At 38.3% G+C, this 14,251-nt stretch overlaps 5 protein-coding genes and 1 long non-coding RNA gene across 7 annotated transcripts in view; 3 read left to right on the top strand and 3 right to left on the bottom strand.

Moving 5' to 3' along the window:
* The window catches only part of Atf3 (Activating transcription factor 3), a 53,989-nt gene extending 51,204 nt beyond the window's left edge, over positions 1–2,785 (bottom strand). For both annotated transcript variants that reach the window (XM_033476498.2, XM_076522880.1), the window contains exon 1: positions 2,636–2,785. The gene's annotated coding sequence lies outside the window, so the exon portion shown is untranslated. The remainder of the gene's footprint in view (positions 1–2,635) is intronic.
* A 1,950-nt stretch (positions 2,786–4,735) lies between these two features.
* AlkB (alpha-ketoglutarate-dependent dioxygenase AlkB) lies at positions 4,736–5,945 on the top strand. The gene is made up of 3 exons (XM_033476493.2): positions 4,736–4,913; positions 4,979–5,090; positions 5,155–5,945. Exons 1-3 carry the CDS (start codon positions 4,779–4,781, stop codon positions 5,871–5,873), a joined length of 966 nt encoding a protein of 321 aa, XP_033332384.2. The 5' UTR covers positions 4,736–4,778; the 3' UTR covers positions 5,874–5,945.
* On the bottom strand, positions 5,901–6,931 carry LOC117223908 (uncharacterized). Its single transcript, XR_004491040.2, has 2 exons — positions 6,464–6,931; positions 5,901–6,380 (listed from the first exon to the last, which is right to left on the bottom strand). It is a non-coding gene; the product is annotated as an uncharacterized LOC117223908 (long non-coding RNA).
* A 109-nt stretch (positions 6,932–7,040) lies between these two features.
* Vha36-1 (V-type proton ATPase subunit Vha36-1) lies at positions 7,041–8,933 on the top strand. The gene is made up of 4 exons (XM_033476496.2): positions 7,041–7,189; positions 7,554–7,671; positions 7,750–8,235; positions 8,313–8,933. Exons 1-4 carry the CDS (start codon positions 7,059–7,061, stop codon positions 8,403–8,405), a joined length of 828 nt encoding a protein of 275 aa, XP_033332387.2. The 5' UTR covers positions 7,041–7,058; the 3' UTR covers positions 8,406–8,933.
* Positions 8,934–9,057: 124 nt separating this feature from the next.
* On the top strand, positions 9,058–12,073 carry LOC117223905 (Arylalkylamine N-acetyltransferase-like 7). The gene is made up of 3 exons (XM_033476503.2): positions 9,058–9,656; positions 10,180–10,449; positions 11,001–12,073. The coding sequence occupies exons 1-3, from the start codon at positions 9,444–9,446 to the stop codon at positions 11,157–11,159; spliced, it is 642 nt and encodes a 213-aa protein (XP_033332394.1). The 5' UTR covers positions 9,058–9,443; the 3' UTR covers positions 11,160–12,073.
* A 420-nt stretch (positions 12,074–12,493) lies between these two features.
* LOC117223898 (cytoplasmic 60S subunit biogenesis factor ZNF622) lies at positions 12,494–14,016 on the bottom strand. The gene is made up of 2 exons (XM_033476491.2): positions 13,333–14,016; positions 12,494–13,122 (listed from the first exon to the last, which is right to left on the bottom strand). Exons 1-2 carry the CDS (start codon positions 14,006–14,008, stop codon positions 12,644–12,646), a joined length of 1,155 nt encoding a protein of 384 aa, XP_033332382.2. The 5' UTR covers positions 14,009–14,016; the 3' UTR covers positions 12,494–12,643.
* Positions 14,017–14,251: the final 235 nt, after the last annotated feature.

Genomic DNA, 14,251 nt, shown 5'->3' with positions numbered 1-14,251 from the left:
AGAACGATGCAAGTTTGTATCCCCAGCATGCAAAAGCATGCCAGCAAACGAACATGCGTCTCCAGTAAACACGGAGTCGTTCATAATAAACGTGCACGAACGCTTAAACCGCCGTAATACGAGGTTTGATGATTACGGTTATTCCTGATCCTACTTAACTCCACTTTACATGCCAATGTAAACATTATACTTTCGTTCGCGAAAATCATACTCGCCGAGAAAATAATTTCTCTTGCGTATCGGCCTCGAAATATTCCACGCGGCCCGATTACGTTGGATTATACATATTTAAACTGTCTAATAGGCAACTAAAGTGTACGAATAAATTTCTGGTTGCAACGTTTGCGCGCGCGGCCGGATTCGTAACAAAAATTTCAAATTTATAGAATTTGTAACAGAATTTAAATTTGTTTGTCACTTTGAAACAATTCTTACGTTTCCACGAAAAATATTTCGAATCCGAGTACATCGACTAAGAATTTAAAATGAAAATTCGTAGATGAAATTTTAGTTGGTCGAACATTGAAATTATTTATACATGTTGTGTCGCATGTTCGAGAAATGGAAAGCTGTAGAAATATGGAGTTGTTGGTCAAGCGTCGATAAAAATTGGAATATTTAAAAAGAACTGCCAGTAATTGGTCCGACCCGAAAAACCTGTAATAACGAGCCAGATGACTCGGCGGAGAAATAAACGCGAGAGAGCAAGAGTTTGATTCAAATGTTCAGGTTAAACCGAGGTATTGTGCAATGCGGTGCATTGGTACCGTGTGAGGATGCTATATGTATAGTCCTCGCTAGAATCGTGACAATGTTGCCAATGTTCTGTTTTGCTATATTTAAGGTTCCCTACTACACCTCCCAATGTTCTCCGTGACACTAATCGTGCATTATTACGAGTGCATCCTCAGGTGTCATCAGCCCGTTGACAAATACCCGATGCACATGCTCGCGCAGTCTCGAGTGACATTTTCGTGATATCCGAGAATACTTTTTCAATCAAGGTCACTGCTATATGTTTTTTACGACGATCAAAATTAAAATCGGAATTCCTCGGAGAAAACTTATGGAATTTTCTGTAGGATAGAGAAAACTTCGATTTACCTAGTTTTGCACCGGCCGAGTGTGTACGTATAAACACAAATAATCCACGGCACTTTCGGCGAGGCTCCGGTATCGCGAGAACCGACAGTCAACATTGCAGTGAACTTCATGGAAACACATGTTTTACCACGATATCTGCGGCGAACGATCGCTCGATTAGACGGAAAGAAATGTTGCCGGGGAGTGTTATTGCCGTTCGGCGAATGCGTCGAAGAAATAACGAACTACGTGTTAATGATATACGAGCCGTGAACCAAAAAGAAAAAAAAAAGAAAAAATGGAAGAGACTGAATGAATCAGAAATAGGTAAAAATCGAAAGCCCGACGATAACGTTACACGCGTCGCGGAGTAAACGTCGCATTTAACATATTCTTCTCTCGACTCTTGCCGTAATAATGCAACATGTTCGTAATAAAGCTTCGCTGCGGTAGCCGCGCGACCTTGAATTGTTGCGAACTCGATCTTCACGGTGTTCAACGATAGCAAATAATCCGACAATTACTTCGACACCTGTTTCAGCACGTTCCATTAACTTTCGATGGTTGAGGCACGATTTTTCAAACGCGACCGGTCGCGAATTCTAGAAATTTAGCCGCGGGAACTGTTCGCGGTTGCATGCTACGATGAACGATATCATTGGCGATGCTCGTTATTCGAAATGACAAATATTGAGATATATCTATAGCCTGAGATATAAGCAATTATACAAGAAGTCAGGCTATAGAATTGTAATTAATCTCAATATTAAAATTAATAAAATAGGACTAATTATGGCTAATTATAAGCCATATATTAAGGTTATAGATATATCTCAAGCTATAGATATATCTATAGCCTTAATATAAGGCTTATAATTAGCCATAATTAGCCCCATTTTAATAATTTTAATATTGAGATTAATTACAATTCTATAGCCTGACTTCTTGTATAATTGCTTTTATTGTACAAACTATAACTCTCTTCTAGTACCGGTACAAATTTATGAGCGATTTTACAACATCAATGTCTCCGAAAAGTCTTTTGAAATATCCAAGTAGAATCATGCGTATAAACATGAATCTAGTTCTCTAGTTCCGCGGAATGAATTAATAATATTTGTTCGAGATCACCAGCTCCAATAACAACACGGTCCACGTGTATTTAATCCAACGGATCTACGAAAATCGTGTGGTCTGTAGAAACTTGAATCACGTACAATCCACCTCACCAACTGATACAAACTTATTCACGTAAAAGTGATATAAAATGAAACGCAACGTCTCCGCGCGAGGTAGCTCGTTTCCATCGAGATTTGAAATCCAGTAGCACACGATTCTTTGATAAGTTGCCCGCGTCTACCTCGTGAAAAATCAATCTAAAGGAAGAAATGTCACTATAGACTCGGGAACGCCCGACAATTCACCGCGGGAATCCCGAACGAAATGCTCGAACGGCTATCACGAGAATAGCCGTGTACTTGTCGGTTGACCTACAAAGGAGCTTTATCACGTGTAGAGAAGAAGCACGGTTGTTTTCGTTGCGTGTTCCTACCTTTTTCAGTGCGAACAACAACACAGCGTGTCTCCCGGATACGGTTCACACCGTCCTTTCCCGTCGGCTGCCGGCGCACGACTGTGGATAATTCGCGGTCGCGACCGGCCTAGATATATACGGGCTATTTTTAGCGACCGTCGTCACCGGGGCCGCTGCCGATTGGCCAACCGTGTCGTGACCAAGAAACGCGATTGGCCCGTCTCGCGAATACGATGCGAGTGCCGCCGATGCAAGCTTGGCTCGCGGCTGGGCGCGACTCGACGGGCACGACATTTGTTGACATGAAACTGTCAGAGAGAATACGCGCTCCCTTAACCCTCGAAAGCATGGCTGTCCAGCAGCGCGATGCGGCAGATTGACGCCGGGTCGTCTACGATGTGCGCATGGAACGTTTTTACATGTTTCAGTTTCTTCGATCGCTGCTCCAAACAGCGTGTCCAGCCGCTCTATGCACGCACCAAACGTTGCGGCCAACGGAATACAGTTCCGTTCCGTATATTAAAACCATTATCACAGCTGGCAAAGTTAATAAAACGTACAGTAGGTCATTTGGTTCTGCCAGTAACCGGGCGTCCACTTCGAAGCTATAATTTCGGTTGACTAAAGTGCGCGCGTAAAGCTTTATACACGGCGCTCTTGAAGCGTACTGAATATGTGGAAAAGATCGTTCGTTAATAGGAGAATTAATTGAGAAACGCGAGATGATAACGAACGTAACCTGGCAAAAGTAATCCGGCATCGGTCGAGCGAGGGTTAACGTACCGGCATTCTGCGGCGTGTTGCTCTCTACCGACGCTACCTATGACTCGAATTCTATCCCTTTCCCTCGCTCGCAGCATTGCTTGCTCGTGACGATACGGTGAAAGATGTCCGAGACATCGTGTCTCGTACTTCAAATGATAGTCCGAACTTCCGAATATATGAACGTTCTTGCGATTATGATGCGATTCGGATGCGAAACCTAGAAATAATCGATATGTACAGATAAATAAAATAAAATAAATCTGTAGCTATAGAATAAATAAATAAATAGAATAAAATACAGATAATAAATAAGATAATAAATATAGAATAAATAAATAAATTTACCAAAAACAACTGTTCTGTGCCCAAATATGTTCAGGGTTTATAACTTCAAGTCCAATCGTACAGGAGGGATAATATTTGTCTCTAGCCTCTAAAGAATTTGGAGTAATTGTGCCTTCCAAGGAGAAACGGTACGCTAAGGAAAATGACATTTCATGAGAGGGGGTCTAAGAACTGGATCGAGGCTCGTTCGTATTCTTACAGGTGAACAGTAAATCGCGCCGCAGGGTGGGTGGGTGGATGGATGGAATTTATGGAGAATAGAAGCGATGGTAATGGACGATTATTAACGCGGTGCGCGCTATTAATTCGCTCGAAGCTTTCGAAAAGCCTTGAAGTCGGCCGGCGTGCCTCTCTTCGGCTCTATGAAATCATAGATTTCCCGGCAGTATTATTATGCGAAAATTACGCTCTAAAATTAGTCACAGTCCATTACCGTGTGCGTACGGGCCACAGCCTGTAGAAAGAAGCTAATTGAATCTCGCACTTTTTTTTGATACGTATCTCAGTATTAATGTTCGCAGCGACGATGATGATATTTATGCTAATTGCAAGCGAATCGAATAATCGTAATGGTACGGTGGTGCGTCGTACACGTGTCCGGTCGACGAATATTTCTCGTCGTTCTTAGTCACTTGTTGCATCGCAGTAGATTCATCTTCGATCGCTTACTTGCGTGTCGGTTAAGCCGTTAAGGTTAAGCGATCAACACACTAAGCCGATAGTGTTCCTTCAATTTTTCTATGCGCACACATGCGTACATACATATTGTATATCAGCCAAAGGCCAATCGATACTATTCGTGGTTAACGACACCCAGGATCAATACTTTCGATCATCTTACCGTGCCCCGCTACCGGGTCAAAATGACATTCTCCTTCGAACATCTGTAGCATTTAATTGTATGTATCTTTCATAGGAATCTCACAATGAGTTCGAATCAATTCAAATTTACTTTCGAATCACACTCCCTGAACCGATTGACAGAAATTGTACATACATCATGTGTCATAACGACGCGACAGCTAGAAATGCGCGACTGCGCGAGGAAACGATGAACTACGCGATGAAATGTCAGCGCCCGTTACACAATGCGATGTTTCGAGATAGTTTTAAATATTATAAACGTCGGAACCTACCGACCGATTTAAAAGATGTCGTCGACTTAAATAACCACGTTGACATTAAAGTATGACGTAAGTTTATAATATTTCTACGTTCCCTTATGTTTGTAAATTTTTTGTTATCTTCTAGGTTATCTTGAAGTCACATTGTAAAAGAGAGTGCATCGGCGATGAAACTGAAAATAAGTTAGGATTGATATCAGTGAAAGATTGGAAAATCTACGAATTTTCCAATATACCAGGTACTTACGTCGATATTACAATGTATGCAGTATTGAGCATTCTGTAACAAGTTCATGTCACTAGGACTCATCTTTATAAAAAATCCATTTACCCCCAATGGTCATCGATACTGGATTATAAAATGTTTAAAAGATTACACAAAGAAACCGTATAAATTAAATTTGGATGCCCACGATGATTTGGGCAATAATGAAAACTGGTGGGACATGTGTTATAGTAGCAGCAAGTCTACGCATTTGATACAGAAATTACGTTGGGCGACATTAGGATATCATCATAATTGGATCACTAAATTGTATTCTGAAACATCTAAAACAGAAATGCCTAGAGAATTATCACTGTTGACCTCATTTTTAGCAAAAACTTTGAATTTTGTGGACTTCAAAGCGGAAGCAGCAATTATTCATTATTATAGAATGAATTCAACTCTAGCGGGTCATATTGATCACTCCGAAGTTAACATGAATGCACCGTTATTTTCCATAAGCTTTGGACAAACTGCAGTATTTTTAATGGGAGGACTTACACAAGATGATCCAGCCGACTCCATACTTGTAAGAAGCGGAGACATAATAATAATGTCTGGAGAATCACGTTATAGGCTCCATGGTATACCAAAAATTTTACCAGCCACTTCTATACCATGGGATCAAGAAGAAGTAAATGACAATTGTCAACGGTTTCCCAATGATTGGAATAAAGCAAAAGCTTATATTTCTGAGGCTAGAATAAATATGAACATAAGACAGGTGTTACCACCTGGACAATTAACCCTGTCATAAATTGTTGTACAGTTATTGCACATCGTGTAAGATTTGCTTGTATAGTTTTATTAAAAATACTTATATTAATTACATTGGTCTTAAATATGAATTTCTTCCATCGTATAAACTGCCGATTCACGTAAGTAGTAGCAGCTGCACCATAAAAAATATAATATACCTCTATTAATAATAATCTAATGAAACTTTAGATTTCTCTATCTTCGCTATTTTTCTTCACAGTTCCATAGTTAAATTTTTGATCTTCTTTTGAAAAAATATTTAAGAAATTCCATGCAATTGCTGCCATTTTCAATGAGAAGTCCTGTGAATTCAATATACATCCTTGAGCAAAATCGTTTATACTTTGATATTTATTCTCACGGTATATCATAGGCATGTATGGTTTAAGTAAAATATAGGTAGCATCTTGAACCGCCTTATTAAGAATGAAATCTTTAGAAATGTCCGGTACATGAATCATTTTTCCTTTCAAATTAGACATGGTTCGTTAAAAAATGTATCCACCTACAAAAAACATTGTATCGCTTTTGTACTTCTATCAATGTAAAAGTGCTCTGTACTTTATATTTAATTGTAAGTATACGAACCTGTCTCTCTCGCTACAGATTATTAATATTCATCCTCGTGAGAATATCTTCACAAGCTCTCGATATTATTCCTGCACGCAAGCAACTTCCACATGAATTGCATGGATTCACAGCACATACGTCAATTCTAATTGTATTTGACGATTTGTTGTCGCTAATGAAAAAACAACGATTTTCTTTTTTTAATCGTTGCACAAAACATTCTCTCATTTCTTCAAACGTGTGATAGGTTTTCTGTTCTCTGTTATTATCACTTGATTGATTTCCCCATTCGTTGTTCATTATTCAATTACGAAATTAATGTCAAACTGAATATATACTGCTAATTTCAATGGTACATCTTGAACATTTAGTTGTTAGAATTGAATGGATGACGTTAATTTTGAAAACATTTTATTAGCTTTTCCAGGCTCTCCTACCAACAAACTGTTTCTCTGTATATAAGCAGTAAAACAAAACAAAAAAATTATTTTATTACACTATCGATTGTCAAGAAGAAGATGAACTACTGTCAAGTTCGAAATGTTGACAACATGTAGGGACTGGTGTATTTAAAAAACAGCGTATCCCTCATCTTTTTTAAATAGCGCGCTTCATGACGCGCGATTTCGTTTACCTCGAAATTTCCGGTCCCGCGAGTCAGCTGATCAATCTCATTCCTGTCTGCTTGATAGTTCTTGTAGCTATGTCTGGAAAGGATAAACTTCCGATTTTCCCTTCTCGGGGGTAAGTATTTCACTTAAAGATTGCTAATTCCCTATTCTTTCCCATATCTATTATACTTCCCATTTATTTCGTATGAATGTTTATTTTACGTTGTATCACTCGTGACCCTCAACCATCGCTAAATGGGTGTAACCCTATGTCACTTAATTTTAAACATTCTAATATCATTTTTAAATGCAATACTGTATTATCGTTGTCTTATTACGTTGTTATGAATCATGACACCAGCTTACAATTGCCTAATTACAATATCGAAGTTTCTTGTCTATTTTATAGATATACCTTTTTCGTTTAATTAATAGAATATATATCATAAATAGAAATAAATGAGAACTATATATGAATTGATATATGTTTCTTTCAGAGCGCAAATGTTAATGAAGTCTCGACTTCAGGGAGCACAAAAAGGACACGGATTATTAAAAAAGAAAGCTGACGCATTGCAGATGCGTTTCAGATTAATTTTGGGTAAAATTATTGAGGTACAACTTGTGCTATTTATGTTCCTAATTGCTTTTATTTTGTGTTATAATATTTGCATTTGTTATTCTTTTGCGTAGACAAAAACCCTTATGGGAGAAGTAATGAAAGAGGCAGCTTTTTCACTGGCTGAAGCAAAATTTACAACCGGAGATTTTAATCAAGTAGTTCTGCAGAACGTGACGAAAGCACAAATTAAAATTCGTTCTAAAAAAGATAACGTGGCTGGTGTTAATCTTCCAGTATTTGAATCATATCAGGATGGTACAGATACCTATGAATTGGCAGGTTTAGCTAGAGGAGGTCAGCAACTAGCCAAATTGAAAAAGAATTATCAAAGAGCAGTCAAGTTGTTAGTGGAACTAGCATCGCTGCAAACAAGTTTTGTGACCTTGGACGAGGTTATTAAAATTACAAACCGTCGTGTTAATGCTATCGAACATGTTATCATTCCCAGAATCGAAAGAACTCTTGCTTATATCATTTCTGAACTCGACGAGTTGGAGAGAGAAGAGTTCTACCGGTTAAAAAAGATTCAAGACAAGAAGAAAGAAGCAAAAGCCAAGGTAATGTTTAATTTCTGTAATCAAGCTTTTCAATTCTGAGTAAAAAATATTGCTACAATTTTTACATTCTCTTCCAGCTTGAAATAGCAAGAGCAAAGATGATGATAGAAGACAGAGATGTCGAAGCACCGAACATGCTCGACGAAGGAGATGATGACATTTTGTTCTAAACGATGTACATAGCTTGTTTTCACATACTCAAGTATTAAAAAAAAGAAAAGTATGATTTGACTCCGGATGAATGTGTAAAGCGTGAATCAAGTGAAGTATGATAAATGCAATTTATCCCCTTTACAAAGATCCCCAAACGATATCATTTCAGAAATTGTAGAATAGTAAAACTGTATGCGAAAAATTGTGATTAATTTTTCATAAGCAAGTTCTATGTTATCGAACTGTATATCGGGTAACGGTGACCTATACAACATTGTTGACATTTATTAATTACAATGTAATATACCCTAGAATTTATTACTGTACCATAATTAAAAGATGTTAACATTTGCGGTCGATCACGTGTCACCGGCTTGTTAAAAACTGCTATTGTATCGAAGCACATTCAAACTGTTTGCATTGTTAATATATTGATAAGGAAATTGTGGAATGTAAACCATTCGCGGCGGATATTACGGAAGGTTATAGAATCAGTTAATTTAGTAAGAATTTAAAAATAATAAACATGTACATATATACATTCACGCCTGCGTTTACGTTCCTTATCATTTTATTCTCTCTTACATAATACACTCCACCTATTCCAGATACATACACTATGAAAGAATTAAATCCATAATTCGATACAGCTTATAGTAATGTTGGACGGAGAACTATTATACATATTTATGTATACTGATTATTATACTATTCCAGATACATACACTATCAAAGAATTAAATCCATAATTCGATACAGCTTATAGTAATGTTGGACGGAGAACTATTATATACATGTGTATGTATACTGATTAGGGTCTATCGAGTTCCTGTCGGCAACTACATATAGATCTGTGACACGCGCGCTTCCTGACACGCGCGTTTCGCATTAAGAATAATTAAGGACGATGCATAATCATTGTAGCCGGTGGATTTCTTGAACTGGGTCAATCAATATATGGACCTTTTCCCATATGAGCTCTCCCTACTAAGGGTGATGCGCGCGTGGAAAATCCTTTCAGTGCGCGGAAAATTCGTGCCGTGTCCACCCCAAAGATGTCGTCTGATCATTTAACGGCCGTTAAAGTTCCGGAAAATCGCTTCGACGAGGCGATCCATCACTTGAAATGGAACTTTTTCTCCGACGAGCCGCTAAACCGCGCGGTAGATCTCTGCGATAAGGGCGAGAGCCAGTTTGAGCTCGAGAGACATTGTCTGCTCACTTTAAAGCAGGGATACTCGAGGATGCTGGTGGATCAGAATGGGACGGTAAGTCAAATCGAAGAAGGAAAACTGCTTCGCAAACTTTATATATTTTCCGTGTAATTTTCTCATCGATTTTATGGTTCCTACGCGTCCTTCCGCATCAACAAGTAAACGTTTTCCTTGACCTTGAAGATAAGTGCTTTGCACAATACCCTCTTCCGTGGCATTATCGATAAGCTACACGTGGGGTAGGCATCCACCTTAAACTTTACATCGTAACAGCTTGAACCTTCGTCGACATTTTTTTATGCTTCTCCCTATTAGCGATCAATGTTATTGCGATACCGCTATATGCGAGGCTTATATTTCGAAATAAATAAACTACTCGGATAATTCACTTGCTCCTTGTACATTGGAATAATCGAATAAATTTTTAGTAAACAAATGTGTATCCTGTATCTATTCTTCTTCAAAGAACGCGGCCGTTGAAAGAATCGCTTAGGATAGGGACCGTAGTCGATTTTTAAGTTCCAGGGAGACCATATTTGTTTCACATTATTGTTCAACATTCCCATCATCTTATCAGATAGCAGGCATGGCCTTGAACGGTATTTTGAAGAAGGGAGAACGCGAGGAAGCTGAACGTCGGCTCACCGAATTGAGCGACGAAAAGTTCAAAATAATATTCGGACTCCTCTACAAGGTCAACGAGAAGGTCGACCTCTTTACCAAGTATAATGTCGACGAGTTGTTCGAGTGCCGCATCCTCAGCGTAGATGAGAACTTCCGTGGGAGAGGTCTGGCGAACATTCTGATGGCGGACAGTATAGAGACAGCGAAAAATGCCGGCTTCAAGGTAACAATTCATTGGCGTGGGAATCGAAAAATCCTGAGGACATTTTTCACAGCTAACTGTGTGTGCATTAAATGTCCGAGATGCATGCCTTTTTAAGTTCCTCTGAACGAGTCACTTGCCACCCTAAAAACGGTGCTCCATGACCTTTATAACGGCCTGCCGCCATCGCGTTCCAATTTTACGTCACACATCCCCGTATCCGAACGGCAATTTCCAATAAATTGACGCGGTGTGCTCGCGCGACATAATTTCCAATTTTAAACTCGTACGACTTCTTCGATTCCAATCCGAAGAAAAAGAGAACAACGGGAACCCAATATACTTCGATGCTTCGTATCCTCGAAGTTTCACATTCTGTTTTTGTTTCAGCATGTTCTTCGATTGTAATGCATGGGATGAATGTTCGTTTACCAAGATGTAAAATTGCAATGCACTCGTTGCTTTCGCGGGAGGTACTTTTGCACGTGGTGTAATTCAAAGTGTATGTAAATGTTCGTCACAGCGGAAGATCTCTCGGATCGGAGCGCTCAATTTATCAATATGGTTTACAGGTGTTCAAAGCGGACGCTACGGGGATGTTTTCCCAAAAGGTGTGCTTGAAACACGGTTTCGAGGTGGAGGCAGAGATCTCGTACACGGAGCTGGACGAGTCGATCAGACCGGCTCCGCCCCATCAAGCCTTGAAGCTGATGGTAAAAGTGTTGAATTAAAGAAAGAAAGGCGAACGAACGAAAATCGTGCGACACTATTACGAGAAATCTTCGCCAGGCAGAAAAATCTTACGAAAGAAAACACCGTAGAGTAAAACTATGTGTATCGTTACGCGACAATAACAGCTCTCTAATGTCTAATGTATGTTCGTCTCAAAGACGTTTTCCAGAAGTAAATCATTATTCTTAACAACGGGAAGCGGGATCGCGTGTCTTGCGTAGAGAGTGTTAAACAAAAATTCAAGGCACCGGTGTCTCTGCTCGCTCTTTCTCTTCCTCTGTATCTCGGACGATGTGTTGTTACGCGAAAAAGAAAAACAGGAAAACCGAAGGGGGGAAAAAAAAAGATGAAACTAAAACGAAACACAGTAAGAGGATCTATGTTTAGAGTTTCGTTCGCTGAACTTTTGTTCCGCATTCTGTTCGTTGCAAACGAACCGACTCTACGAGGCTGGTCGTTCTGGCTCGCGATGTCGACGATAATACGAAATCAAATTTTTATGTTTGTACAGTCCGTGGACGACGAGGAAAACGAAAATCGCGTGTCAAATGTTATAGTTTGACGATTTGTTGCGTCTTCAACTACATTCTGCAGCTCGCTGTTGGGACAAATTGAAAGTATATTGTATACGTACGGTACACGAGCCGTCAAGATTTTTTGAAGTTTCGTGTACGAATTTTTTTACAGCCGTCGTAGGATCCACGATTTCTGGATCCGTCTGTAACAATTGATCGAATACAAGTGATTTAATAACTCATGGTTTCAGGAATTATGGATAACGGGTCCATTATGAGTATAAACTAAAAAAAAAAAAGTGACAAGGAATATTTTTGTTGATATCACATGTTACGAAAATATATTACAAGTTATTTTGTAAGAATATCCGCCAAATAAATATTACAGTTTATAATTACTGATGGCTTTGTAACGTGTATATCCTTTTGATTCTAGAGTGCAACAATACTGGGATGAGTCATGGCAGTAACTGTTAGTGAACTTAATAACAATAATTTTAATAGCGAATTTTTTCTCGAGTTCATGACTCAACCCAATAACCGTAACTAAACTACCGATTTTTATGTAAAATTTAATCTTTACACTGAAAAGTCATGAACCTAAGGCAAACTAAAATCGTATTTTTTACATGAACGTGAAAATATTTTTTCATTATTTTTCTTTTTACACACCAAGTTGTAAATAATGTGTACAGAATTAAACTGAACGAAAGTTTTCATTTGACTTTTTTTTCGAGTATCTTCATCTAATCTAAAAGAAATTTTATTTATATAAAAATCTGCAGTGTAGTTATAATTAACAAATATTAAAGTGCAGATTTCAATTAAATAAGTACAAGTTTATTTCAGCGATAAATGTATAAATATGCAACGCAATAAGCACGCCTAATAACTCGTTCTGCATAAAAATTCTAAAGTTTAAGAGGAATGCAATCTTGCAACAATATTTATACATATACTAGGGATATCTAAAAGTTTACTTGGGGTCTAAAGTATCTTTGCAGTTTATTTGCTTTAAATTGTAACTGCGTAGAATACTTAGCCTGTATTCTTTGCATGTATTTTATGTCCCTAGCCTTCTTAATGGCAATATCTTTTTGTGTTTCTGTCCATCCAAGAGCTCTATATTGTAACAGTACTTTTCGTAATTTCTCTTTTTTCGATACTGCGACTGCTCTGTTTGGATTTAAATTTTGTTTATAATATCTCATCAGGGATCTATGACCAATAACATTCCCGGATGGCAAAACCAGTTGATAATCACTGTCGTCTAATTCTGGTATTTCAACTTCCGCATCTGTGTCACAATTTTCTGCATCCGGATAACTGGATGAGTAATCATAAAACTCTGAATATTCAGCAAGCGCATCTCCTTCGTGCAACATCCTACAGTGTCCTTTGTCCACCATGTGCGCTCTAGCTGCATCAGTACTTTGGAAGCTTTTTCCTGTTAATATTGTAAACACATTGTTAATATCATAGCTATATAAGATTATCAGAAAATCTTTAACCCTCCGGCTATTGTGCCATAGTCATTTCTGACCCACATCGATGTTCTACTAATATACATATATTTGCATCGCTCTCCACTTGTGCACATCATGATTCTGACTCATTAGACAGAGGGTCAAAGAAGTAAATGATTCAAGTTTCTTACCAGTATCATTGCACCAAATGCACATGTAGCCAGCAAATATCTTTTCTCCAAGGTACGTGAGCAAACCTCTAATATCTATACAATATTCAGGATCTGGTATAAAGAACGAATGTGCAACAGTCATATGCTTTAAATTCTTCACCAAAGACCTACTATGATGATCGCAGAATAAGCAATCATTATTTTTTATCGGGTTTTCTGTGTCTTCTATCCATTCGTCCGAGTCCACAGATTCTATGTCAGAATCTACTTCCATTTCCTCTGCTGATCGCTTGCCGCTACGGCTAGAACCTCCTTTTTGAATATCATTCTTTAACACAGGACCCGGAGAAGAATTACTCGTATCATCAGCGTCTTCATTTGGATTTCCTACTATGCTTTGTTTTGCACATTTCTCCTTGTGTTTCTTCGACACCAGATGATTCTCGTATTGATTTTTTGTATTAAAACTTTTTCTGCATATCTTACAATTCGTTAATTCTTCTTTTCTTTCTTCGTCGTCCTTGTTCCTTTGCGCGATAACTCGCTTTTGGAATTCTTCTACGGTAACAGGAGGTAGCTCTGCTACTTTTCTCTTTAAGTTATACCTGTGCCAGTCCGACTTATAGTGCTGCCTTTGCACCTCCAAATCTCGAAACGCCACACGACACGTAATACATGTAAACGGCGAAGTCATTTTCGGCAACGCGGTTTGATGCTTTTATAAATACAACTTAACAACGAACATTAACAAATTACGAGGGTTTACTTCTTATGTGTAATAACAAGCGATGCAATATATTATATATGTCGTAATAGTGTATAGTAAAATTTACTTGTCATACCATAAAGAAATAGAAATAATATCATGGATACTAACAATTCTAATTAATATGCAATATCGATGTATGTACACTGTGGAGAAGAACTACTGTATAAC

The sequence above is a fragment of the Megalopta genalis genome, chromosome 6 (genome assembly GCF_051020955.1).
Source record: "Megalopta genalis isolate 19385.01 chromosome 6, iyMegGena1_principal, whole genome shotgun sequence".
NCBI lineage: Eukaryota > Metazoa > Arthropoda > Insecta > Hymenoptera > Halictidae > Megalopta > Megalopta genalis.
This window is presented reverse-complemented; position numbering and strand designations above follow the sequence as displayed.

What these genes read in the sequence shown, in the direction of transcription:
- AlkB (XM_033476493.2), top strand. Translation starts at nt 4,779, where the DNA reads ATGAACTACGCGATGAAATGTCAGCGCCCGTTACACAATGCGATGTTT. An exon ending in ATAACCACGTTGACATTAAA is followed by an intron (nt 4,914 to 4,978) that starts GTATGACGTAAG and finishes GTTATCTTCTAG; the next exon opens with GTTATCTTGAAGTCACATTG. An exon ending in CGAATTTTCCAATATACCAG is followed by an intron (nt 5,091 to 5,154) that starts GTACTTACGTCG and finishes TCATGTCACTAG; the next exon opens with GACTCATCTTTATAAAAAAT.
- Vha36-1 (XM_033476496.2), top strand. Translation starts at nt 7,059, where the DNA reads ATGACGCGCGATTTCGTTTACCTCGAAATTTCCGGTCCCGCGAGTCAG. An exon ending in TTTTGGGTAAAATTATTGAG is followed by an intron (nt 7,672 to 7,749) that starts GTACAACTTGTG and finishes TCTTTTGCGTAG; the next exon opens with ACAAAAACCCTTATGGGAGA. An exon ending in AGAAAGAAGCAAAAGCCAAG is followed by an intron (nt 8,236 to 8,312) that starts GTAATGTTTAAT and finishes ATTCTCTTCCAG; the next exon opens with CTTGAAATAGCAAGAGCAAA.
- LOC117223898 (XM_033476491.2), bottom strand. Translation starts at nt 14,008, where the DNA reads ATGACTTCGCCGTTTACATGTATTACGTGTCGTGTGGCGTTTCGAGAT. An exon ending in CATTTGGTGCAATGATACTG is followed by an intron (nt 13,123 to 13,332) that starts GTAAGAAACTTG and finishes CAATATTAACAG; the next exon opens with GAAAAAGCTTCCAAAGTACT.
- LOC117223905 (XM_033476503.2), top strand. Translation starts at nt 9,444, where the DNA reads ATGTCGTCTGATCATTTAACGGCCGTTAAAGTTCCGGAAAATCGCTTC. An exon ending in TGGTGGATCAGAATGGGACG is followed by an intron (nt 9,657 to 10,179) that starts GTAAGTCAAATC and finishes TCATCTTATCAG; the next exon opens with ATAGCAGGCATGGCCTTGAA. An exon ending in CGAAAAATGCCGGCTTCAAG is followed by an intron (nt 10,450 to 11,000) that starts GTAACAATTCAT and finishes TATGGTTTACAG; the next exon opens with GTGTTCAAAGCGGACGCTAC.